The sequence below is a fragment of the Terrapene carolina genome, unplaced genomic scaffold (genome assembly GCF_002925995.2).
Source record: "Terrapene carolina triunguis isolate 2854851 unplaced genomic scaffold, T_m_triunguis-2.0 Scaffold69, whole genome shotgun sequence".
Classification (NCBI taxonomy): domain Eukaryota; kingdom Metazoa; phylum Chordata; order Testudines; family Emydidae; genus Terrapene; species Terrapene triunguis.
This window is the reverse complement of record NW_020664420.1, coordinates 25,767,528-25,792,922: the sequence shown is the minus strand read 5'-3', so window position 1 is coordinate 25,792,922 and position 25,395 is coordinate 25,767,528. Positions and strand designations below refer to the sequence as shown.

At 41.4% G+C, this 25,395-nt stretch overlaps 1 protein-coding gene across 1 annotated transcript in view; it reads right to left on the bottom strand.

Annotated features, from left to right (window-relative positions):
- Positions 1–25,395, bottom strand: part of ITGA1 (integrin subunit alpha 1) — a 110,470-nt gene that overhangs the window by 17,972 nt on the left and 67,103 nt on the right. Inside the window, exons 12-21 of the mRNA XM_024210125.2 lie at positions 25,001–25,143; positions 21,387–21,530; positions 14,911–15,165; positions 13,103–13,233; positions 9,789–9,955; positions 9,305–9,441; positions 7,504–7,614; positions 6,797–6,882; positions 6,465–6,600; positions 672–752 (exon numbers count right to left, since the gene is read on the bottom strand). Of these exons, the coding sequence (XP_024065893.1) occupies positions 672–752; positions 6,465–6,600; positions 6,797–6,882; positions 7,504–7,614; positions 9,305–9,441; positions 9,789–9,955; positions 13,103–13,233; positions 14,911–15,165; positions 21,387–21,530; positions 25,001–25,143 (1,391 nt within the window). The remainder of the gene's footprint in view (positions 1–671; positions 753–6,464; positions 6,601–6,796; positions 6,883–7,503; positions 7,615–9,304; positions 9,442–9,788; positions 9,956–13,102; positions 13,234–14,910; positions 15,166–21,386; positions 21,531–25,000; positions 25,144–25,395) is intronic.

The window sequence follows — 25,395 nt, the reverse complement described above, 5'->3', positions numbered from 1 at the left end:
CTTTCATCTAGCTAATTTATATTTTATAAACTCAGCCAGGTCACTCATGGAAAGTCTAAAAAAAGCTGAGATTTCATATGAATATAGTTTTCCACACCACAAACAGAGCAATGGGCTACATCATTAATGTAGAGGTTATAAGCCACTCTGTGCTGGAGAACTCCCTTGAACACCATCTCTAGCATTGATGCCTCACTTCCAAGGAACCAGGACAGAGTTAGTAGGAACCTGGAGCCAGTGTAGCGGCACAAGAGGTGGGATTCACAAGGTACTAGGGGATTAAATTTCAGGTTTAGGTACCTAAATCTCTAGTTCAGGCTCCACTGTGATCCACAAAACTCCTGCTGAACCCTTAGGCATGTAAAATCAGTGCCTATATTTCCAGGGTAAAAGCTCTCTCTGGGCATGTGCACTACTGCCTCACTAGAAGAATCCAGACACCTATCTCTTGAGTTAGCCCCAGAGCGATCTGGGGAAAGTTTGATGTTTGCCTGTCTATCTCGCATGTGAGGGTTCTTTTTTCATTGACATGAGTTGTTTGAGATTTAGATTTGAGATTTATTTACATCTAGAAACCTTAATTGGTGCATAAATACATAACTGATCAGGATGGACAGCTGCCATACAGGGCTGCTGCCCTCTCCAAAAATATTCCATTAACAGTTTCCTACCTCTTCTCCAGATTTTAGGAAAGGGTATCCCACTTTACAGGTAATATTGTGATTGGATTCACAACTATCTTTCTGTATATCCTAGACAGAAAGAGTCACATCATTACAAGAATGATTTCACTTTTATGTGCAACATTTTTAAAAAAAAGTTTTAATTAAAAATTAAACAGTCCAGAAGTATATCACATATTCTTTGTAATAATTGTCACTTTCCATCATCATCATCATCATCATAATTTAAAATTCAAATTGTTAATGGATAGGACTTTCTACATTTTTGTTTCATAACATATAACAATATTATGATAAAAATATTTTACATATCAGAGTTACTATTATTGTTTATCAGTGAAAGTGTACAGAGAACTTCACAAAATGCATAGGGCTCGAGTTTAAAATATGTATATGTGCAAAAGAATTCTCTTCTCATCCCAAAGCATCTTTACAAATATGGGGAGCAGTACAGTGTCACCATTCAGTGATGGGGGACTTCAACTACTCAGGCATCGGTTGGGAAAATAACACAGCAGGGCACAGAGTATCCAACAAGTTCTTGGAATGTATTGGAGACAATTTTTTATTTCAGAAGGTGGAGAAAGCTAGTAGGGGAGAGGCTGTTCTAGATTTGATTTTGACAAATAGATTTGATTTTCAGCTTGAGTGAAAGTGTTCATGAAATGAGGAGTTCATGATTCTAAGGAATGGTAGGAGGGAGAACAGCAAAATAAAGACAATGGATTTCAAGAAGGCAGACTTTAGCAAACTCAGGGATTTGGTAGATAAGATCCTATGGGAAGCTAGTCTAAGGGGGAAAACAACTGAAGACAGTTGGCAGTTTTTCAAAGAGACATTATTAAGGGCACAAGAGCAAACTATCCCACTGCATAAGAAAAATAGGAAGTATGGGAAGAGACCACCTAAGCTTAACCAGGAGATCTTCAATGATCTAAAAATAAAAAAGAGTCCTACAAAAAGTGGAAACTAGGTCAAATTACAAAGGATGAATGTAAACAACTAACACAAGTATGTAGGGACAAAATTAGAAAGGTCAAGGCACAAAACAAGATCAAACTAGCTAGTGACATAAAGGGTAACAAGAAAACACTGGAAGCAAGAGGAAGAAAAAGAACTGGGTAGGCCCATTACTCAATGAAGGGGGAAAATAATAACAGAAAATGTGGAAATGGCAGAGGTGCTTAATGACTTCTTTGTTTCGTTTTTCACCAAGAAGGTTGGTGGTGATTGGACGTCTAACATAGTGACTACCAGTGAAAATGAGGTAGGATCAGAAGAGGGAAAGAATAAGTTAAAAATTACATAGACAAATTAGATGTCTTCAAGTCACCAGGGCCTGATGAAATGCATCCTAGAATACTCAAGGAGCTGACTGAGAAGATATCTGAGCCATTAGTGATTATCTTTGAAAAGTCATGGAAGACTGGAGAGATTCCAGAAGACTGGCACTATATTTGCCCTTTTCCTATCTATAAAAAGGGAAATAAGGACAACCCGGGGAATTACAGACCAGTCAGCTTAACTTCTGTACCTGGAAAGATAATGGAGCAAATACTTAAGCAATCAATTTGCAAACATCTAGAAGATAATAAGGTGATAAGTGACAGTCAGCATGGATTTGTCAAAAACAAATCATGTCAAACCAACCTGATAGCTTTCTTTGACAGGGTAACAAGCCTTGTGGCTAGGAGGGAAGGGGTAGACATGGTAGATCTTGACTTTAGTAAAGCTTTTGATACTGTCTCACATGACCTTCTCATAAACAAACTAGGGAAATGCAACCTAGATGGAGCTACTATAAAGTGGGTGCAAAACTGGTTGGAAAACCATTCCCAGAGAGTAGTTATCAGTGGTTCACAGTAATGCTGGAAGGACATAATGAGTGGGGTCCCACAGGAATCAGTTTTGGGTCCGGTTCTGTTCGATATCTTTATCAATGATTTGGATAATGGAATAGAGATTACAATTATAAAGTTTGCGGATGATACCAAGCTGGGAGGGGTTGCAAGAGCTTTGGAGGATAGGATTAAAATTCAGAATGATCTGGACAAACTGGAGAAATGGTCTGAAGTAAATAGGATGAAATTCAATAAGGACAAATGCAAAGTACTCCACTTAGGAAGGAACAATCAGTTGCATACATACAAAATGGAAAAGGACTGCCTAGGAAGGAGTACTGGGAAAAAGAGGTCTGGGGGTCACAGTGGACCACAAGCTAAACATGAGTCAACGGTGTAATGCTGTTGCAAAAAAAACAAAAAAACAAAAACAAAAAACACCCACACAACAACAACAACAAAACCCACACTTCATTCTGGGATGTATTAGCAGGAGTGTTGTAAGTAAGACACAAGAAGTAATTCTTCCACTCTACTCTGTGCTGGTTAGGCTTCAAGTGGAATATTGTGTCCAGTTCTGGGTGCCACATTTCAGGAAGGATGTGGACAAATTGAAGAAAATCCAGAGAAGAGTGACAAAAATGATTAAAGGTCTAGAAAATATGACCTATGAGGGAAGACTGAAAAAAACTGGGTTTGTTTAGTCTGGAAAAGAGAAGACTGAGGGGACACGATAACAGTTTTCAAGTACGTGAAAGGTTGTTACAAGGAGGAAGAAGAAAAATTGTTTTTCTTAACCTCTGTGGATAGGACAAGAAGCAATGGGTTTAAATTGCAGGAAGGGAGGTTTAGGTTGGACTTTAGGAAAAACTTCCTAACTCTCAGGGTGGTTAAGCACTGTAATAAATTGCCTAGGGAGTTTGTGGAATCTCCATCATTGGAGATTTTTAAGAGCAGGTTAGACAAACACCTCTCAGGAATGGGTTAGATAATACTTAGTCCTGCCATGAGTGCAGGGGACTGGACTAGATGACCTCTCGAGGTCCCTTCCAGTCCTATGATTCATTCCTGACCATGATTTGTATCTCCATGAAGCCCAGCTTGGTCATGTCCCTGCATATGATGTTCCATCACCAAGTCTCTGGTCGTTCTCTAGGTCTCACTGACCCTGGTTGTGTTTTGCATTATTTTCTTTGTCTTCCTATCTACCGTTTATCTTGTCCAATGTCCCTACCATCAGAATATTTTTTATTGCAGCCAATCTCATAACAATCTCTGATTTCACATTCTACTCTCCTCCTAACTTCATTTCTTTTATCATCATCATCCCACTTTATACCTGCCATCTTTCAAAGAACTCTGATCTCTCCTGCCTAAAGCCTTCTGATATCCATTCCATTTAATGCAGCTACTTCCAGAGTTCTACTGTTAATAAACTGGCTTGATAAATTTTCACTTTGGTAGCCAAAGTACATGTTTTAAACTCATCCTTGGGGGAACCATCGACAATGATCAAGCTTCCTAGGTACACACAAGATTTCATTTGTTCTGTGGCTTCACCACTGCTGCTTTTCAACACTTCATCTATTGTCCATTTCACAAGATGCAACCACTTCATCTTCTTGGCATTTATTGTAAGTCCAAGTTGACTACACCAATTTTCCATGGTAGTGAAGAGTATCATATTTAAATCAAAAGTGTCTGGCAGTTGTACAATGTCATCTGCATAAGCTAAAGAACTTAATTCTAGATCACACAATGTCACACCCTCCATCTCATCTACCATTCTTAACATATAATTTAGGAACATGATAAAAAGTGATGATTATTCCATGCCCTCTTGTCTTACACCCCGCTAACTTGAATCAGATGCTTAATCTTCCACAAGAAGTACAGGAGACTTCGTACATAACTTTTTTCACTGCAGTTATCCTAGTTGGAACTCCATATAGATTTTACTACTTTCCACAATGCTTCACTCCAAACCAAATTAAATGCCTTTGTGAAGTTGATGAAAACAACAGACATCTTTAATCCACATTCCCACTTTTTCCCCCCCCATTGAGTGTCAGATTGTAAATATCTGATTAATGCAACTTCGCCCTGGTCTGAAGCCACACTTCCTCCTTACTTACGTACTCTAAAACTTGCCTTAATCTGCTAACAATTATTTTCAACATTATTTTCCCCCAGTACTGATAATTAGCTTAGACCTTTATAATTATTCAGACTGGCAAGATCTCCTTTCTTCAGGATTGGCACAACTATTGCCTTTAACAAGTCACCTGGTACTTCCTAATGCTCTGATAGCACTTGTCCCACTGGTTTTAGCAGATCAGCTGTTATGCTGTTCATTTCTGCAGCTTTTCCATGTTTAAACTGCTTCACTGCTCTTTCTGTTTCTTTTTCTGATGGTAGTTCAGTGCTGATATTCATTCTGCCCTGTTCAGCTAGCATATCTGGAAAACTTACATCTGGATTAGCTACAGGGTTCAGCATTTTGTCAAAATGCTCCTTCCAGACTTCCATCACCTCTTTGGCATTTGTTGTTAGTTCACTGAAGCCTTTCTTACAACTTGCATTGTTGGCCTGATTGTGTTGCTATACAACTTAACCTTTTTGTATATCGTTTTCATATCTTGCTTTGTTGCTGCTTCTGCCAGTTGTTGAGCCTCTTCATTCCAAGACTTTTCTTGTCCAACATTTGTGATTTCCTCACCACTTTGTGCAATGCTTTTACGTCTTCTATCCCAGATGTCTTGGCTTGTTTACACTACTCCTGTAATGTTCTTGTTTCGTACTCAGAATGCACAAAAATGCATACACAATGATACCTACTTGCAGACACAATTACCATGACTCCACATAAATCTAGCATTTACTTAGTACACACCAGGAATCGTGCAATCAAGCACTGGGTCCAACTGGCCATTTGCATGCACAAATACTTGATTTGTACACATAATGGTGGAAACTGTGTACACAGCTTAGGCACATAATTACATGCACATTTTTAAAAATCAGGCCCATGATAAATAGATCAAAAACATTTTAAATCATTGACATTTAATCAAACAGGTCATCTTGGTAACTTCAGAATTGTTTATCATTAACTTTCTATAGCCCTGAGGTCATCATGTTTATTATTATTAATATTTGTTTTAACTGATAAGGTGCTTCCCCATACCCCGGACATCAGAATGTCAGCAAAGCACATATTGTTATTCTCTCCTTCCCGTGCATTTCATAATCCCCCTCTTCCCAACTGTTGCTGATGTAGGTGCTCCTTCTTGCCCTTCAACTATGATGACTTGATGCAGAGCCTCCTCCAAGACTGCATTCATGGAACTGATTTCTCCTCTCACTTATACCAATGAATATGGTCCCTTTAAGTCAAAAGACTTACACCGTCTTCCTGATGTAAGTGAATTTGCTTTGCTGCTTTTGCTGTGTCGGTCCCAGGATATAAGAGAGACAAGGTGGGTGAGGTAATATCTTTTATTGGACCCACTTCGGTTGATGGAAGGGATGAGCTTTCAAACTTCAGAGCTGTTCCTCAGGTCTGGAGAAGATAACCAGAGTGTCGAGGCTAAAGCTGAGGAACATGAGGAGAAGCTCTGTGAAGCTTGAAAGCTTGTCCCTCTCACCAACAGAAGTTGGTCCAATAAAAGATATTACCTCACCCACCCATCTCTCTGGTGTAAGTGAAGGCAGATTTAGGCCTTATGTATCTTCACTACTCTGACACCATCTTCAATTGAACAGTACCGTTTCTCACCCATTTCCTTAAAGGCCATAATGGTGCTTGGTTTGCACTGGCCTAAGAAATTTTAGTCCCATGATAATTCTCAAACTGATGTCCCTAGTTTAGCGGATTAATACAGCAACCCCCTCAAATCTCTCCACCAACCCAGATTGTGATAAATTGAAAAATCTATACCTCAATTCCAGCAAAAATAATGTTTGGAGAGTACTGTACTAAGACTCTGGTATTATAGGCACTGTCTTTTTTATTCTTGACAGACAGTAACACGTTGAACTTATCATTGCTTGACTTTATGATGAATGGAGGGGAACTGTAAAATAAAATAAAAGAATTGTGTTAATTATCTTTACTTTCCAAACTGATAAAAAAAATTAAGCTATGGAACTTTTTCCATGGTCATACTGTTTTGTCTTTGATTGAGAAAACACTGATCACTAGTATTCTATTAGAGCACAGAATCTCTATTTTATTAGTATGGCAGCTATATTAAGTTTCAGTGTAGTTACCTGTCTCCAGCTATACTTGCTGTTATATTCAGAACCAGATCTGTAATACATTTATTTTTTATTCCACAGTCTTTTGTGAAAGGAATCTGCAACAATAATATTGATAGTTGTATTCACATTTTGTTATAAGTATAATCAAAATGTAAGTATCATCATTTCAAGTCATTATCGTATTTTACATTATAAAACACCTTTTGTAGGACTGTCATAGAGACCTTTGTTGGTATTAGTTAATGAAGCCTCCCTCGACCCTGTGAAACAGTTAGGTGTTATTACCCAGCTGCAGAAGGGGGATACCTATAAATGGGTGAACAGAAAGGTTAAGTGATTTACCCAAGATCACAGAGTGAGTCAGTGGCAAAATTGTGAATAGTTCCAATGAGTCCTGACACATTCCCCTGCTCTAATTTGTAGATTAGATACAGTTGCCTCCTTTCATTGAGTGTCCTATGTGGGCAGGTCACTCAGCTTTAAAATTCAGTTAGAGCTTCACAACCTGATTCAAATCCCACTGAAGTCAAAGTCCCCACCAATGGAGGTTTCATGGGAGAATGCATCTCCCAGCCTAGCCCCTCCACCCTCACTGGCCAGCCCTAGCCAATTTATGGAATAAGCCATCCAGCTCTGGGCCTTGCAGGGGCTGTCTGGAGAGGGGTGAATCTCATCTTAAATACTCTAGATATTAGCAATGAACCTTAATGTCTTACATATTCATACACTGCGTTCGGCTGGTCGCTATCGAGAACTGGACCATTCTCTGGGTCGGAAAAATTGAACTCCAACAAAACCTTTACAGAGTCCTGAAAATCAGGCTTGTCCTAGAAATGAAACAAATGAAACTGTTATTATGAAATTTTCCCTTAAAACCATCATTGGTATGGAAGCCGCTAAAGGAGAATAAATATGGAGAACCTCCCAGGTGCTATATTTTTCAGTCACATTCTCACCCGAACCACAGTGTAGGAAAAATATCTGAAAAAGGAACAACTTGGTGTAGTTAGCTAATGATGACAAACCAGCATGTTTCCAAACAAAACCTTCAAAATACATGTCCCACAGGATCACAAAAGGTCATCTAGTCCATCCCTCTACCAATGCACGATCATTCAAGATCATCTTAAAAGCGTCAACATTTATAGTTACTTTTATTCTTCTCAATGAACCAAAGGTAGCCCTGGAATAGGCAGATACGAGGCCCACTGACATGAATGGAGTACCCTTTTGTGCCAGGGATGAATTTGTGCCCATTATTCTTACACATATTGCACGTTCAAGCAAATCTATGTGTTATGCATCATATACCAGTAGGGTAATTTTTTCAGCAAGCAACTGTGGAGTTGCTAGGATCTGGGCACACAAAAGGAGTTAGGCACCTAAGTCCCTATGTTAGGTGCCTATGTCCCACTTCTGGGACCACTGTGATACACAAAACTCCCAATGACCTTGTAGGCATCTAAACTCGCCCACCACCTGAGTTTTTGCTGCAAAAGCTCCCAAGGCACCTGTGTTTCTGAGCATGTGCACTGCTGCCTCCCTGTGAGTGTCCAGATGCCTATCTCCCACCTAAGACCCTGCATGATTCACAGACCAGGAGAAGCAAGGTGTTTGGCCCCCTAACTCGCCCAAGAGGCCCGATGCAGTAGACGTGCTCACAGGCTGCCTAATGGATTGGGCTCCCATAGGTGAGCTTACACAAAGCAGCTTTGATGCTCTAACCATTAGGCTTTGGGATATTCTGATATAGGGAGCTCCTCTGTCTCTCCTGTTGAAGATGTTGCACTGTGGATAAATAATGAAAGTATCATTGAAGCAGGGGAACTGGATGCTGGGTCTCTCACATCCTGGGTGAGTACTCCAAGCATCAGGCTACAGAGTCATTTTCATGCTTGTGCTCTCATTCTTTCCTGAGTAAAGAGTCAGTTGGGCCAGCCATTGGGCTCAGTGTCACAATGCCTAAATCCTTTTGAGCATTCAGCTTTAGATGTTTTAAGAATAGGTATCAAATAGTGTAAATCTCTAATGATTCTATAAAGCCAATGATCATAATGGACCTTTCATACTAACTGCTTTACATTTCTTTTTTTACAGTAAAGAGGTCTAGCTCTGGTCATCTCACACATATTCTGTCCCAACCCTAATTATGAAGATTTAGAGTTACATGTGCAAATTACACTTTAATCTCGCATCTTTCTGCTGACTCTTTTGCCCACATCTAAGTCATCCACCATCCTTTACATGGCTGATGAATTCAGCCCAATTGTGTTATTCGCCTTTTAAATATAAATAGCAAAGAAATAAAAATAAATTGAGCTAGGAGAATTTAATATATAGTCAAAGAAATATTAATACTATGAAATTGGATTAATAATGTGTATACTGGCTATTGACAATGCTTGTGAATGTAAGGAGCCTTTTTAATCTATTTTAGCATTAATGCAATAAAATGCACTTAGAGATAACTGTAGTGTAACAATGAGAAAATATAGCCACTTTATATGATTTACTTGCCAACACGTAGAAGTTATGTTTAATACATTCTGACCCTTTGACAGTGATATTTTTTTGTATCTTCCTTTCTTGACTTTCCATGAACAAGCTTCGAGGTATCTGTCTTTGTGAATCAAGTGTAGCCCAATACTGTATACCTACAAAGATAATTGAAATAATACAACCTATGTGGATAGGATTATAAGCAATAGACATCTCCCTACTCTTTTCTCTCCCAGTTTATTTTTGCTGTTTTTTTTTTTTTTAAAAACTGTAACAACATTTTAACAATTTTAATTTTGTTATAAATTTTGAATACCAAACTTAAAAAATAATTTCATAGTTGCATGCTGTTTTTTGGGGGGGAGGAGGGAACCCAAACCAACCTACCAAAACCAAAAAACAAACCAAAACAACAAATAACCCAAAACAAACCCATCAAACCCAAATGCAAATAGAGCAGGTTTTCATGCAAATATTCGATGACTTGGTGCTGTCTACTTACTGGTTTCATATATTGTATCTTCTTTAGACTTTAGTCTGACTTCAAAACAAATTGTGGCATTTATGCATACTGTCTCTTTTTTATCCGTATTACAGTTTTTCTTTTCTATATTGATTTTATTGGGTGTGAAATTCATGGAAACATTTACTTCAGCTACATCACGAGACCTTAAGAAAACACCAATAGGAAAGAAGACCCTTAAATAATAATGTAATTCTTTTAGCATTTTAAAAACAAACTTATCAAACTATGCAATACTGTACATTACTGAACATACATATAGTGATATAGGCAGATAATGACATATACTCTACATACTATAAAGGTATACTGTATAATGGGAAGGGAGCAGTTACTGGAATACTCTTCAGACCTTCCTTAGACATGCACAAAGGATAAGATTTTCAGAAGCAGCTAAGTGACTTAGAAGCCTAAGTCCCATTTTCTAAAGAGATTGTTAGGTACTTAGGAGCCTAAATCTCATTGTAAGTCAAAGGGAAATGGGACTTAGGCTGCTAAGTCATTTTGGTGCTTTTGAAAATTTTATCCAAAATGGTTTTTACTTCTTATTTTGCAAACATCAGAAAAGTATGTAAAAGCCAGCAAATTAAAACCACACTGAGGCAACATAAAATGTATTAATAGCAAAAAATAAAAGTAGTTCTAAGTCCAAAATTCTGGTTGGTAAAGTCTTGGGAGAAGGATTATTTGTTATGATGATTTCTATTCTCTGTTTTTACAAGACGACACTGATTTGTCTATGAAAACTTTCATTGACTTCAAGGGTTAAATCCAGCCCAGTATAAACAGGCACAACATTCATTGGCTTCAGAAGTTGTATCTGCTTTCACTATTATGACTTAACATATCTAATGTTGTAGTACCTAGATGTCTCAACCAGGTCAGGCCTCCGTTGTACCAGGCATATATAGTAAATGACAATCCCCATGATGCCAAGTCCTATGATTTTGTTATGAGTCTTGTGATATTTGGTGTTTTGCTTAAAGCCCCAGCTCCTGGAGATCACTGATTAGGTAAGAATCTTAGCTGTCATTTAAAAAGAAAAAGTAAGCTTCTAGTCCTTGTAGTCACAAAGAAAAGCTTGAAAATGTAACCCAAGGGCACCTTAATGGTTAAAAAGCCAGAATGTAAATAAGACGACCCCATACTTATTATTTATAAAATTTCTTATGATTGTTAAGAAAATCTGATGATTTTTGGAGCCTGACTCATGATTTTGAACTTTTGGGGTTGTTAACATTGAGTCCCTGCCCCAAAGAGAGACAGTCTTAGGCCCCTGATCCTGCAAAGACTTATACACATGCTTAACTTTACCCACTGAGAGTTGTTCCATTGCGAAACTGGGGCCTAAAAGACAAGACAATTGGATGAGACAAAGAAGTAGGTTGGAAGGGGGAAGAAGAAAAATGGGGAAACAAAACATTTGATCTGCTTAGAACAGACTAGCTGTCATTCAGACAGTAATCACAACTCATCACAAATACTAAATTTAGTCTCAGGTATTCATTTAAATTAGAACAGGATTTTATATGTTTAATTACTATTATTACAGGAAGTGCGGGATTTGTTATTTATTCTTTTGACCTTGGATGTAATAATGTATGCTTAATTTTGCCATTACATATTAAGCCACCGTTAGTTCAGTGAAAATGTTGTAGGTTCTATTTTGTCTATATTCTAAAAGAATAGGGTCTTTTTGTTTAGATAAAAAAATTAAAATTATGATTACTTTTATAATATAGCAAGTTTCATTTTTTCATTATTTCTCCTCTCAGGGAGACATTAGAAATATTAAGATCCATATATAATACTAAAATATGAGATGAAACAAGTACAAACACAGGTGAGAGACATCGTTTTCCTGCAATAGTCCACCCTTCAATCGAGAGTGTGTATGTTAATTAATTAGCACAAGTTGAGCACCTATTATTATTTTAATGGACACACACACAACTATAATAATTGGGCCTACAAAGTTACCCTAATTGTAAGGTCAAATGTAAAAAGTAAGTGTAAGTTTAAAAGATGTCACAATAACAAATATTGAAGGAAAAAGGTGCAAAAAGGCGACAGAAAAAATAAATTAGTCTGAACAAAAAGGCCTATTAATATAACTCAAGGAATGTGCTAAGATCCTGTTTGGTAAACAAGAAAAGTGTAGAACTGAAAATCAGTAATCCAAAATTGATGTGCTAGAAACTAGGCCTAATAGATGGACAATACTGAAAGGACGGGCTAGTCTGCTCATCATTCCCCTTTTGGGGTCCCCAAAAAGAGACTTTGAGAGGAAAAGCTAGCTACTGTGATGCTGGTTGACTGGGAAAGGAGCAAGCTTCACTATCATGGCTGCTACCTATTCTGTCTCCTGGGACCCCAACCTTCTTCATACTAATCCTGAAAGATGTCCTGACAGTGAGGGAACCAGATTACATCATCACCTTCACTGGCTTTGGCTAAATCCCAAATACTACCTGGATGTGAGACTTGTATGTTCTTTTCCTTCCCCACCTTATTTCTTCTCTTTCCTATCCCTCTCCTTTTTTCCTTCTGTCTAACAAGAGTCTGGCTTAGTTGGCCAACACTATATATTTTGCAACACTGCTCTAAACCTCTGACATGAAACAGGAAGATAAATGCAATGCCCTAAACTGCACAATGTTGGTACAAGTTTGCCAGATCTTGGAGTGACTGACAAGACCATGAGCAGTGCTTGTGTTTCTCCACCCAGTGAGGCTGCAAGTGAGAGAAGCTGTATTTTCTCTTTGTTATTTTTTTCTCTCCCACTTTTGTGTGTGTGTGTGCAACTTGTTGCGTCTTCTAGCCCATCTCTTTTCCCAAAGAGAACAGTTATTACCATCTATAAAAATGTCAAACACGGTGTGGAGGGGGATGGGGTAGAGGTGGGAATTCCTTCTAAAGATTCTCTCCAGGGAACAAGGAATGTTGTTAAAATGAAAACCTTATTTAATGCTTTGCATTTCAAATGCTTTAACTGCTTTTCCTTATTTTTCTGTAACTTTAATAAAAGGATGCTTGATCGTTTGTTTGCCATGGCACGTACTAAGTAGGCTGAGGTCTCTGTATACCAAATCCTGAACCTTGTTTAACTCTGTTTAATGTTGGAAAGTTTAAGGTCATATTCATCCCTTTTATTCCATCTAAATTAATACAACACTACAGGGAATAAGGAAAACAGTCAACATGAAAACTTTAGTCTACCAACAGAGAACAGCCAACAATCTACAGGTGATTTAGGCTTTTCCCCTTTAAACAAATGCTTTTAATATACATACCAAAAGAGGGCAGCACCACCAAGGCCTCCAATGGTGACATCCGTTAGACCATCACCATTTAAATCCATTTCTCCATGTATAGACTGACCAAAAAATTTCACTTTTTCCCCATCTCCACCTGATGGAATACGCTGTGAAAAAGAATTAATAGCTTTATGTAGTAACAACTCATATAAATAAATTAAGGATGGATGAGTTGGGTGTGAATAGGCTTTTTAGAATTTTAACACTGCATTTTCATTATAGACCAGGGGTGGACAAACTGTGGCTTGTGAGTCACATGCGGCTCTTTTACCATTAAAGTGCACCTCACGGAGCCCCCCCCCATGCACCTCCCCATTCTCCACCTACCAGACTGGTGGGAAGGAGGGGGAGAGCTCAGGACCTCTGTCTTACAGTGGGGTGGTGGGGTAGGGGCTTCTGCCCAGCGAGGAGCGGGGCCTCGAGGCTTCAGCCCCATGGGGTGCACCTGCCAGGGCTCAGGGCTTCTGCCCAGTGGGGTCCGAGGCTTCAGCTCTGCGGGGTACACGTGCCAGGGCTCGGGGCTTCAACAGGAGCAGGGCTGAAGCCCCGGCAGGCACCTCCCATGGGGCTGAAGTCCCGAGCCCCGGCAGCTTCGCCCTGGCTCTCGAACTGCTGAAGATTGTCTTATGTGACTCAGAGGGTCAGTAAGTTTGGCCGCCCTGTTATAGACCTTCTAAAAGAGTTATCATGGTGATGAGCACAATATAAAATGCCCAGCTGCATCACTGGATCCTTTAGGAATTGTTAAGTGTCTCCTTTATCTATCCATACAGAGCATATTTAGAAGGTTTCTAATGAAAACACAATAGAAGACATGATAAAAACAAGAAAAAGTGTTTTATAACAATAGATTATAATAGTCAAATTTAGTAAAGTCAGAATGAGTTTAACTGTACTTAGCATTCTTAAAAGGAAGCTGTTGAGGTTGCGGAGGTCACAATTTGACCCTACTGAAGTTGGTGAAAAAACTCCCATTGACTTCAATGGGGCCTATCAAACTCTGACTGAAGTCAATAGTTACAGTTACAGTTGGATTGAGTGCTGTAGTAAAGAAACAATCCAGAGTAAATGGAAAGACTTCCACTCATTTCAATAGGCGTTGGATCAAGCCCTAAAGGAGTAATGACTCCACCCTAATCAAAGGATGTCTGTTAAAACACACTGTTCTTATAACTGTTGCTAATCTATATGTTTGACTCTGTAACGGTCCTCACTTGGGGAGCGTGGCCTAGTGGTCATGGCTGCAACTTCTGACTGCCAAGGGGATTGCAGGGAGGGGAGCCCAGGCTCTCCCATTCCACCAGGCTCCAACCCAGGACCATTTGGGCTACCAGTAATCTGAAAACCCAGGCTGCTTAAAGCTGTCCTCCCTGGGCCTCTTCCTCTTGTCCACCCCCTGGGATCAGCTTAGTCCAAGGCTTTCCCCTGTTGGGGAAACCCAATCACAATAAGTAAGAGGGGGTTACCAGTGTGCAAAGTCCACAGGATACTTCCTTCACTGGTTGTCTCCGAGGTGGGTCCTCCCTTCCCTCAGGGAGGACCCCTTTGGGCAGCTGTGTCAGAGTCTTAGGCTTCCCTCTGCTCTGCTCTGCTAGCTGCAGATCTGCCACCCAGCTCACCTCCAGATCTGCCACCTAAATGAGCTAATTCCCTGCCTTTTAATTCCTCCAGCAGATGGAGCATTTGCTGCAGGTGTGGCAGAGCGGGGCTGGCTTCACCCAAAATAGTCCCTTAACACCTTGTAGCCCAGTGTGGGGTTTGTACACTCTATCACAGACTCCTACCTGGGCATATTCTTTCCTTATATTACTGCCATTGCCATGATATATGTACACAGCTCCTCGATGATCATCCTCTAAAGGCGCTCCTATTACAATATCATTAAACCCATCAAGGTTGAGGTCCTTTACTGGAGCAATTGCAGTCCCAAAGCGCGCACCGCAAGGTTCATTCTTGTGATTTTTGCAGGAGCTGTGCTTTAACAATGAACAGCAAGTTTGCTTCATAGGTTCAAGGCTCATCTGATATTCAAATGTTGTCTGTGAAAAGGATAAATGTAATGTTTAGGGACTGCTGTCGACTTTACAGCAAAGCAGGCTTTTAAAAGCACGTGGACTCAAGACAAACAGATACATTACACAAAGTTAAATCACTTAACAGAAACCATGTGGTGTTAAAATATTATTCTATATATGGTGAAAAGCTGTGGTTCCTAAACTCTGGCTCCCATGCTGACTCTAAGCAGGAAAGGAGAGATTTGCAGTGTGTTTGTCTGTCTGTGACAGCTGTCTGAAGTAATGGGCCATAGGAAGGCACAGCATCCTAATAGTGTCTGTATGGTACTTTAACTAAACCACTTAACCCTTTAAGCTGCTGCAAGTATTCTCTCCAAAAGAAGTTCCCTGAACCGGAAAGATACAACAAGGTTTATTCTGGATCACAAATGGCAGTTGTCCTGAATATTGTAATTCCAGTCTTGGTAAGTATGGGTTGTTTTCTAGCCCTGAAATAGTCACCCCATGAATGCAAGATTGGATTCTTTTGGTCATCAGGGTCCATTGGGGCTGTGTCAGGTTCTAGATGTCCTCAAGCCCCCCCACCTGAGGGCATAAAGGGCAGAGCGTGCCCAACCATCCCTCAGTTCATTTGTCAATAAGAATGCCAGAGGAGTAGGTCTCTATAGCAGCAGGGAATGAAGGAAGGTTGTGGAATCCATGTGGACAACACATCTCAAAGAGTCACAGTTACTGTAAGGGACATAACCATCCTTTCTTCTTCAAAGGATTATTCATATGGATTCCCCTTGTGATGGCCATCAAGCAGTTTTCTGTTTGTGTAGAGGTGGACACTAGGAATCCTGCAGGACAGTCCTACCAAAGTAGGCATCTGATCTGGAAGCCTGTATCAAAGAATACCTGTTAATGTGTGGACTGAACTCCATGTTGCCAGCCTTATAAATTTCACAAATAAGGAAATTCTTCAATCAGATAGCAGAGGCTGCGTGACCTCTAGTGGAATAAGCTGCAATGTGGCTAGGTGGATCTAACCTGGATAACTGTAACATACTCTTATACACTTAGAGACCCATATTGATACTTTCTATGATGATATTGTGAGATCCTTAACCCTATAAGCAAAGGTCACAAACAGCCTACGTGTGTTCCTGCATGATTTTGTCTTGACAATGCCCTTATTACATCAAGTATAACTTCCCCTAGGGTTGAGTTAACCTCATGGAAGAAAACTCGGAGATTAATAAATTGGTTCATATGGAATTCTGAAACAACTCTGGGCAGGAAGCTGAGCCTGAGAATAAAGCGGTCCTTATGAAACACTGTATAGAAGAACCGACCTATGGACCTGAGTCACCCCATCCTTCAAGCTGATGTAATGACTACTAAAAAGACAGTCTTCATAGATAGGTGGTACAGAGAACAGGTTGCTAAGGGCTCAAAGGGGGGAAGCCATCAATCTTATTAATATTATGCTGAGGTCCCAAGTGGGATGGAGCTCCTGAACTGTAGAAAAAACATGAAAGAGGCCTGTAAGGAATCTGGTCACTGCAGGGTAAGAAAACACAGCATGGCCCTGGATAGGAGGGTGATGCATAGATATTATTGTTACTCTGAATAGAAAGTCAATTGTTTCAGGGCTAGGAAATGGTCCAATATTGCTGACATGGGTATTGTTGGGGAGCTGGTGATGAGACGCCCAAATAAAAGACTTCTTCCACTTAGCTTTATAAAAGTCAGTCTAGTTGAGGCTTTCCTGCTTTGGAGCAGAATGTTCTGAACTTCTACTGAACACTTTCTTCCAGTGGATGTCGGCTAGCCAGTTTCCAGGCTGTCAGGTGTAGACCCAATAGTGGATCTGGATGTAGGATCTGATTGTTGTGCTGTGTGACTATGTCGGGCAAAGCAGGCAACGTGATCAGGAACTGCACTGAGAGTTCACCAGACCAAATACCAGAACTGGTACTACTTGCGGTAGTTTGAGAAATGTCTGTTGAGGTGATATGGGAGCAAGTTCTGAATGCATGGAAGATGCAGGGCCTGTTGCATAACTGAGTGATGAATACACTAAACACAGAACCAAATAGCCTGTTGACAGAGCAGAGATGATCTGGCTCCTCCACTGCTGGGTGACATAATGCATAGGTGTGATGTTGACTGTCAGCACTTGCATTGTGGATCCCTGGAATAGAGGCAGGAATGGTTTGCATGCCAGGTGGATAGCTCAGAGTTCCAGGACATTTTTGTGCAGACCAGTTTCTTGACCATAGGCCCTGTGTCTGAAAGTGATTTAGATGATTCCCCTATCCCTGAGATGAGACATCCGTCACCAGAGTCTTGGTATGTTGACATGCAGAAAAGGGTACGTTTCAGAAAAGGGTACATTGATGTGTCCCTTGCACACCTGAGATGTCTTTTCACCAATCTAATGAGGAGAGGATTTCTTGAGGGTGGAACTGTGACTCTCTGCTGTGTAGACACTGATTTCAATCACCCTTGCATGAAGCATAGGCAAAGTCTGTAAAGCTGTCACATAGGACCATAAGGACATGTGTCCCAGAAGTATGAGGCATGCTCTTACTGAGGTTTTTGGATGAGCTTGAAGTTGGCTAATGAGGTCAGCTATCGTTTGGAATCTTTCTTTTGGGAGGTAAGCTCTTCTGATCTAGAATCTAATGTGACTCCTATGACCTCTATGCTTTGATTAAGGGTTAGTGTGGATTTTTCACTGACTTTGAGCCCAGTGTAATGTTACTTGAATTGAGTTTGTTACCTGCTGGGGATGATCTTCCTCAGATCAACCTGTCAATGAGATACATCTCCTTAAATGACCTGCCAAGTACTTGATAGTACCCTTCGTGCTGTGGAAAGGCCAAAGGGCAGGACTCTGTATTTATACAGAGATATTCCTGCTAGAAATGTGAGATACATCTGACTCATAGGAAATATGCAGTTAAGACACTGAACCTTCTTTCTTCTTTGGAATGATACTATTGTAGAAATAAACCAGCCTACCTCTGAACTCTAAGGGTACCTGTTTTGTTGCTCTGAGATGCAGCAGAGAGTCCACTTCTTGCTTCAATGGTATTTTGTGAGGGGTCCCTGAAGAGGATGGGAAAAGGGGGTGGAGGGTAGGAAGGGACTGAAATTGTATGCAAATATCCATTACTGACAGGCTCTTGGACCCACTGGTCCATGATGATCCCAATCCAGGCTACTGAAAAAAAGGAAGGCAGTTACCGAAAGAGGCAAAGTGGGGGAGGAGAAGGGTAGAAATCTCCAAAGGTTCTGACTGTGGTGTGAAAGCTGCTGTCAAGAGAAAGACATCAAATGTGTCATATCTGTCAGAGGCAGTGGGTCATCTGCATTGGAACCTCTACTTCTTCCTTGGTAGCGCCAGAGCCCCCTCTGGGTAATAGCAGTATGAAGCACAGGAATGCTGGCTGAAGGAAGCTTGAGGTCTGGCTTGCTTTCTCTTTGGTGTGTACTAGACTAGAGAACACAAAGTGGCTCTAGAGTCCTTTAATGAGTGGAAGGACTTGTTGGTCTTTGAGTTGAAGAGATTGCAGTCCTCAAATGGAAAATCCTCAAATGATTTGGACCTCCCTTGGTATCCCCAGTGACTAGCACCAGGAGGATCTTCTCATTGCCCCCAGTGTGGTCATGATGTATGCAGATGTCTCAGACACATCCAAAGCAGCTTGCAGGGAAGTTCCAGCTTCCGTGTGCTCCTGCAAGAGGTCTTTCTATAAATTGGGACAAATTGTCCCAGGGCAGATAGTCACATTTTGCCAGAAGCACCTGGCAGTTGGCAATGCATATCTGGAAACAGTCAGAGGAGTAGACTTTTTTGCTGAACAGATCCACTCTTTTATGATCCTTTTCCCTTGGTGTTGTTTATAAGGCCCTTTCTGCTTAGATCTTTCCTGAATAGCTGCTATGACAAGTGAGCTTGGAACCAGAAGTGAATAGTAGCCCTTGTGAGGGGCTTCCTCAAAGCCCTTGTAATGAACTTGGTACCATCTATCCACCCTCTTTGAAGTGACAGATATTGATGCTGGAGTCTGCCCCTCGTCCTTGCAACAGTCCCTCATTAACACATATGGTGAATCTACCAGATATGGAATGGTACAGAATATCTAGCTGATTGTGTGACTTCTCTTGCATCGCTTCCAGTGAGATGTCAAGGGTCTTGGCCATGAATTTCACTGTCTAATCCCTCCCTGACTCTCAGTGTGATTCCCATGGAGGGGGATGAACAGGAAATGAGTCTCTATGATGGAGAAGACATACCCCTCCTCCAGTGGTGGGGCTCCCATTCTGCTGTGCTAGGGAGCTCCTGCACCCTTCTATCTGGGTAGGTGAAGTAGATGGTACTGCATAGCTGTATGTGGTCCTGTAATTTCAGTGACTGAAGGCCTAGTTAGCACAGCTGATGTTGTATGAGTCAGCAGGGGGGACTCTGGTACCAGGTTCACTTGGTCTCAAATAGGCCATAGGTGTCAAAAAGGATGATATCAGTTCACTGGGTCCTGTGGGTATCAAAAAGTCAGTACTGGAGGAAAGGCGGTCAGTGGATTTAGATTTAGCTGGTACTGCTGGCATCGGAGTCCAGAGGAATCCATCTTAGGCCAATGGCTGCCCTTCCACTGCAAAATTCAAGACAAGCCCTAACACATGTCGACAATTGTGACCCAGTTCTGAGGATATCCTTATCTCTGGAGTGAGGCTCTTTCCTATCCCTACTCCAGAAAATATAACCTTAGGCTGGCATCCCTCCTGAGTGTGCTTGGAAAAAGAGCGGCAGCTTGAGCAATGGTCAGGGATATGCCCTTCACCTAAACAAATCAGGCATTTAGAGTGCCTATTGGTGAGTGGCACAGAAGCATCACGAGGAGCATGTCTTAAACTCCGAAGATGCAGCTTTCCCATTACTGGGGGACTGGGTCCCTGAGCCAATTAACTGTGTAAGGAAAATTAATAAAAATGTTCTTTTTTTAAGCCACTGGAAAAAATAAAAGTTAACTAACTACCTCATAACTAACAAATCACTAACGCTAACTGCGACAGTCATAGAGATGCAGGCAGACGCTGCAAGGGTTCTATCTCACAGCCTTGGGCAGTAAGAAAAAACTAAGGGATGGTCGGGCTCTCAGTACCCTTTATGACTGGGAGTGGGGATAGGGGAGCATGAAGACATCTAGGGCACAGGCATAGCCCCAACAGACACTGCTGGTCAAAAGAATCTGATCTTATTTGAATAGGGCACATGTGCCTCAAGAATGGAATCCACATGGACTATCATTTGAAGAAGAACATTCAGGAATATCATTGCAAAGTTAGAGAACGAAGTGAATCCGAATCTACCTGGGCCCTATCATGTAATATCACCACACCTCACAATCTTTAATATGTTCATCTTAACAGCACCCCTGTAAAGTATGGGAGCACTATTACACCTATTTTATGGATGCACTTGGGGCTTGTCTACATGGGGACACTCGGGAAAATTAACTTAAATTAACTAAAGATATGAATTTAAAGTGGATTAGTTAAACCAGATTAAACCCCTGTGTGGACACTTTGATTCAGAATTAAAGCAGCCTTAATTTGATTTAGCTTAAGCTAAAGGCCATTTAACTTCTGATTCAGAGTGTCCACAAAGGGGCTTAATGTGGTTTAACTAATAATCTATTTCAACCATTAATTTAGATTAATTTCCCTGAGTGTCCCCATGTGGACAAGCCCAGAGTCAAGCAGGAAGTATGTGGCAGAGCAAGGAACTGAACCCATTCTCCCCTGACCCAGGCTAGCAATCTAATCATCCTTCCTCTTTAAGCAGGAAGACTCAACAAGTTCCATTCACACTGCAGTTGTAACTAACTCAGGAAACCACAGGTACAGCAAGGTTTTTCCCTAATTTGTTGACAACTTGGTTGAAAGTTGTAGTATGAATGGGGGCTGAGCTCAGTTTTCATCCAGCTCTACTGAGGATGCATTTCTTAGCCATATAAAATACTACTTTAGATTCCTTGGATCTACTCTGTATTGTGTGCTGGTAATTTAACAAGATTTGTCATTAAAAAAATCTTTTTCTTTCTCCTCTTTTTGTAGGCCACCTCCCTCACCTTCTGTCATTTGAGTATCCCCAAGTCAAGATTTTAATCAAATTATTTGTTCAAATAAGGGATCCAAAGAAACTAACGAGCATATCCCTTTTCCCCAGCCAATAACTGTATCGCTGTTACCTTGTTCAAAGAATACACATACACTTTTCCTTGTTCCTCTTTTTCAGTTCCCATGTACATAGGAGCTCCAACTAGCAAAATGTCTGTAAATGAGTCTTTATTGATGTCAACTGTAGTAATAACACTCCCAAAGTATGACCCAATCTGCAATAAAAACATATGATATATTTATTATAGGCGAGACTGGTAGCACTACCTAATATTACAGAGGCTCAACATTTCCCATTATAAGACCCTGTTTTCAGTTGCATATATCTTTGTGAGACATTAACCATTTGGGCTGAAATTTTACAAGTGAGGTTTCTGCCTTAAGCTGCATTTTCTGGAAAATTTCAGCCAAAATGGTTCACCAATTTCTGAGAATCAGACTAGAGAAATATGTTTTTTTGCCCTTTAGAAAAAATGTGGGGACCTTTCCCTTGAACTGCTTTAGCACCCCCCTTGCTTTGGGGCAGGGAATTGAAATTTGGTAGGGAGTGGCTTTTCTGTCAGGGATGTGCCTTTTGCTCTTCCTGTGAAAATCTGCCCAAATTTGGACACATTATAAGCCTTTGAAAAATATCTGTTTTTAGTTTTAGTAGAGAATTAGTTTAGTGCTCCACCCTCCATAACTCCTACGTGTGACCAGACTATTCATACACCATCCCCACAAAGAAAATGAGCATGCTGAAGCCCAGGGATATGGGGAGCAAAGCCAGACATTCCCTATAATTCCTGCTTTTGCCGCTGTGGAATGGGGTGCTCTGGAAGTAACAGTGAGGAGTCTGCCTCTCTGGTGCTCTCAGTGACCCTCTCTGCTGGTACCCAGACAGCATGGAAGAGGAAGCTGTTTGACACAAATCCAGAGCGCACAAAAGCCAGACTTGGGGGAAAGGAAAGGAGCATATTAGAACAAGGAGCATCATGAGGCAGAAGAGAAAAAACTATGACTGGGATGTGGGGGGAGAGTCTAGTATTTGTTGGGTAAGGAGACTGGGCCTAGGAGCTGGTGTCGGGGGAGATGGAGGGGAGGCTGGCACTGCTTGGACAAGGAGACAGGAAGCCAGTGAGGAAAACTCTGTATGTGTGTGGGGGGATGGGGAGTGGCACTGGGATCCAGGTGGGACAGGTCAGATGTGGAGCTGGGAAGAGAAGGGGAGCGTGGTGCTGGCTTGACAAAGAGACTGGGAATACCATGAGAAGCCTGAGGAGTGGAGACTGGGAAGGCAAGGAGAATGGGATGGGATGAGGAGCTGGGGGTGGGGGAAGAGTAAAGACTGGGACAGGTACAGATGGGAGGAAACAGGACAGAAAGGGTCAAGCTTGGGTAAGAAAACAGGCAGAAGGTTCTGTGACTACTAGAGTACACTTCCCTTCAAAGCCTGGAATGGAATTCAAGACTCTTGAGTCTCACCATTCCTCAGCTGTCAGCAAGTATCTATGTCACTCATTGGCAGTGTGTGTTCTCATCCCCCTCTGGGGCTGCTCCACATAGAGGATGACAATCTGCTATTGCTATCCTTTACTCCATTAGTTCAAGAGGCTGAGATCTAAGAGTTCAAGAGGCTGTACAGTGGATCTAAAGGTCCCAACTCAGCTGATGAACCATGTGGATGTCAATATGATGCCATATGATGGAATTTCTGATGTTTCAGTTTGCTTTTTTAAAAACCTAGGAAATCTACCCCCCCGCAAAAAAAACTGATTAAAGGCTATTAATAAGATTGCAATGCCAAGCACTCAGAAGCTAGGAAATGCCAGAATTAGGGTTGCCTGTGCACCCTTAATTTGGCCCCTTGTGCATTTGTATTTTGATATAGTCTTTAATTACATGACCACATAGTAGTTTTTCCAGAGGACTCCTGCCTCATTCAGTGCACCAGATGGACCTGCTCTGAGGAAGGATCAGGGTTGTGCAGTGACCCCTCTCTTATTTGCTGCAGAAGTTGGAAGATGTGTAGTGAATGAGGCCGGGGATTACAGGATGAGAAAGGAGTGACTCATGGTTAAGTCTAAGATTTAGTCACAGCAGTATTTTTAGTAAAAGTCATGGACAGGTCACGGGCAATAAACAAAAATTCATGGCCCATGACCTGTCCATGACTTGTACTATAAATACCCCGATGAAATCTTAGGTGCTCTCGGGGGGGCTCCAGGGCGTTGCTGCTGCTCTGGGGGGAGGAGGTGCTCCAAGGCACTGCTGTTGCTCTGGAGCAGCAGGGGTGTGTGCTAGGGGCACTGCTGGTGCTCCAGGGCAAGGGTGGGTGACCTGGGGCACAGCTGGTGCTTGGGGGTGCGGTGGCCTGGGAACTGCAGGCTACTCAAGCAGCGGCCGGTGCGGCTGGCCCCAGGGCCGCCCAAGCAGTGGCCGGTGTGGCTGGCCCTGGGGCTGCTCCAGCAGCAACTAGGGTGGCTGGCCTCAGGCCGCCCGAGCAGTGTCTGGTGTGGCTAGCCCCGGGACTGCCCCAGTTGCTCGGGCGGCCCTGGGGTCAGCCGCACCGGCCACTGCAGAAGTCACGGAGGTCGCAGGAAGTCACGGAATCCGTGACTTCCATGACCTCGGTGACAGACTTGCAGCCTTACTCATGGTTAAGGTAGTTGAATGAGGTCCTGGAAAATTGAGGTTTGAGTAACGTACAATAAATAAGATATGGGGCCACACACTGAATGAAGAAAACAAAATACTGAATAGCTGTTCATAAAATGAGCGACATCCATCTTGTGCAGTGTACCTGTGGAAAAAAAATGTATGCAATCATGTAATTAAAGACTGTATCACAATGCATATGCACACAGAGCCTGAATTAAGGTTGCACAGATAACCTTAATTTGGATATCTCCTAAATTTTGAGTGCGTAACTTTGTAACTTAAATGTTCTTTTAATGTAGGGTGTTTGTGTGTTTATCTGTGTGTGTGTGCACACATCTAAAAGAAGATTGCATGATATACCTGAAATTGTGTATCAAGAACACAGTTAGACTCTAGCTTTCTACTAAACTAATGTATAAGCTTTACAAATTTAATCATAATAAAAGTTCATTATGATGACACAGTATGAAATTTGGATGAGTATTAAAAAGGTCTCTCTTGCCTTCAATATACAAATATCACAATTCTCAACCACATCCGAGCTGTTCTCAGGCATACTTGACAATGGCAGCAGTGAAGCTGGTTGTGATTCTCTGGTCCCTGGCTGCCCAGTGGAATTTAAAGCAGCAGGGGGCCTACTGTAACTTTCACCACTAGTACAAGGTGCTGCAGAATTTGCACTAGTGGGGATATCAAGTGTAGTGGAATTTAGCTCAATCACACCCATGCTCTGCCCTACCATACCCACTCCTCCCCAGGGATAGGAGTAGCAGCTGGTATAGGAGGTGGCTATGCCACCTCCACTAGCTATACACTGGCTGAGATTCCCTGTACACGGGGAATTCTCCTGGGGAAATAGCTGGTTGGTTGAAGTCCATTTTGCATTCTTTAGTAGACAGGAGAATCCTGTAAGCATGTTAACATCTTATACTTTATGAATTTCCCTAAGATGCTTTTCTGATCCATAGTTTTCATTCAAATTACATTGTGAACAGTTTTTTTTACTATATTCCACCTGCATTTTAACTGTGAAATACATGCTTACTTGTTCTCCATTTAACCGCTGTAGTATTTTTACATCTCCTCCTACTATTTTGTAAATGATAACTTGGCCTGTGTGATTATAGCGAGGTTGCCCAGCAATGTATAGCACATCTCCAGGTGTCGATGCTGAATTTACAGTGTATCCTAGGAGAAGTAAAATAATTCAAGATGTAACATTTACAGACTGCAGCAGCAATAATTGCTGTGATTCAAAATCTTAAGGTCCAATACTGCAAAAACACATACAAGTGTAACTTTGTTTCCACGAGGCCCTGCTAGCAGATGTGTAAGGGTATGTCTATGTAACCCACACACTTTCTGGGTGTGGTGTTCTGTCCCATCTAGTGGCACCAAGACCACTTAGAGAGAGTTAAATGAGTCTGCTCTACAGCCTTA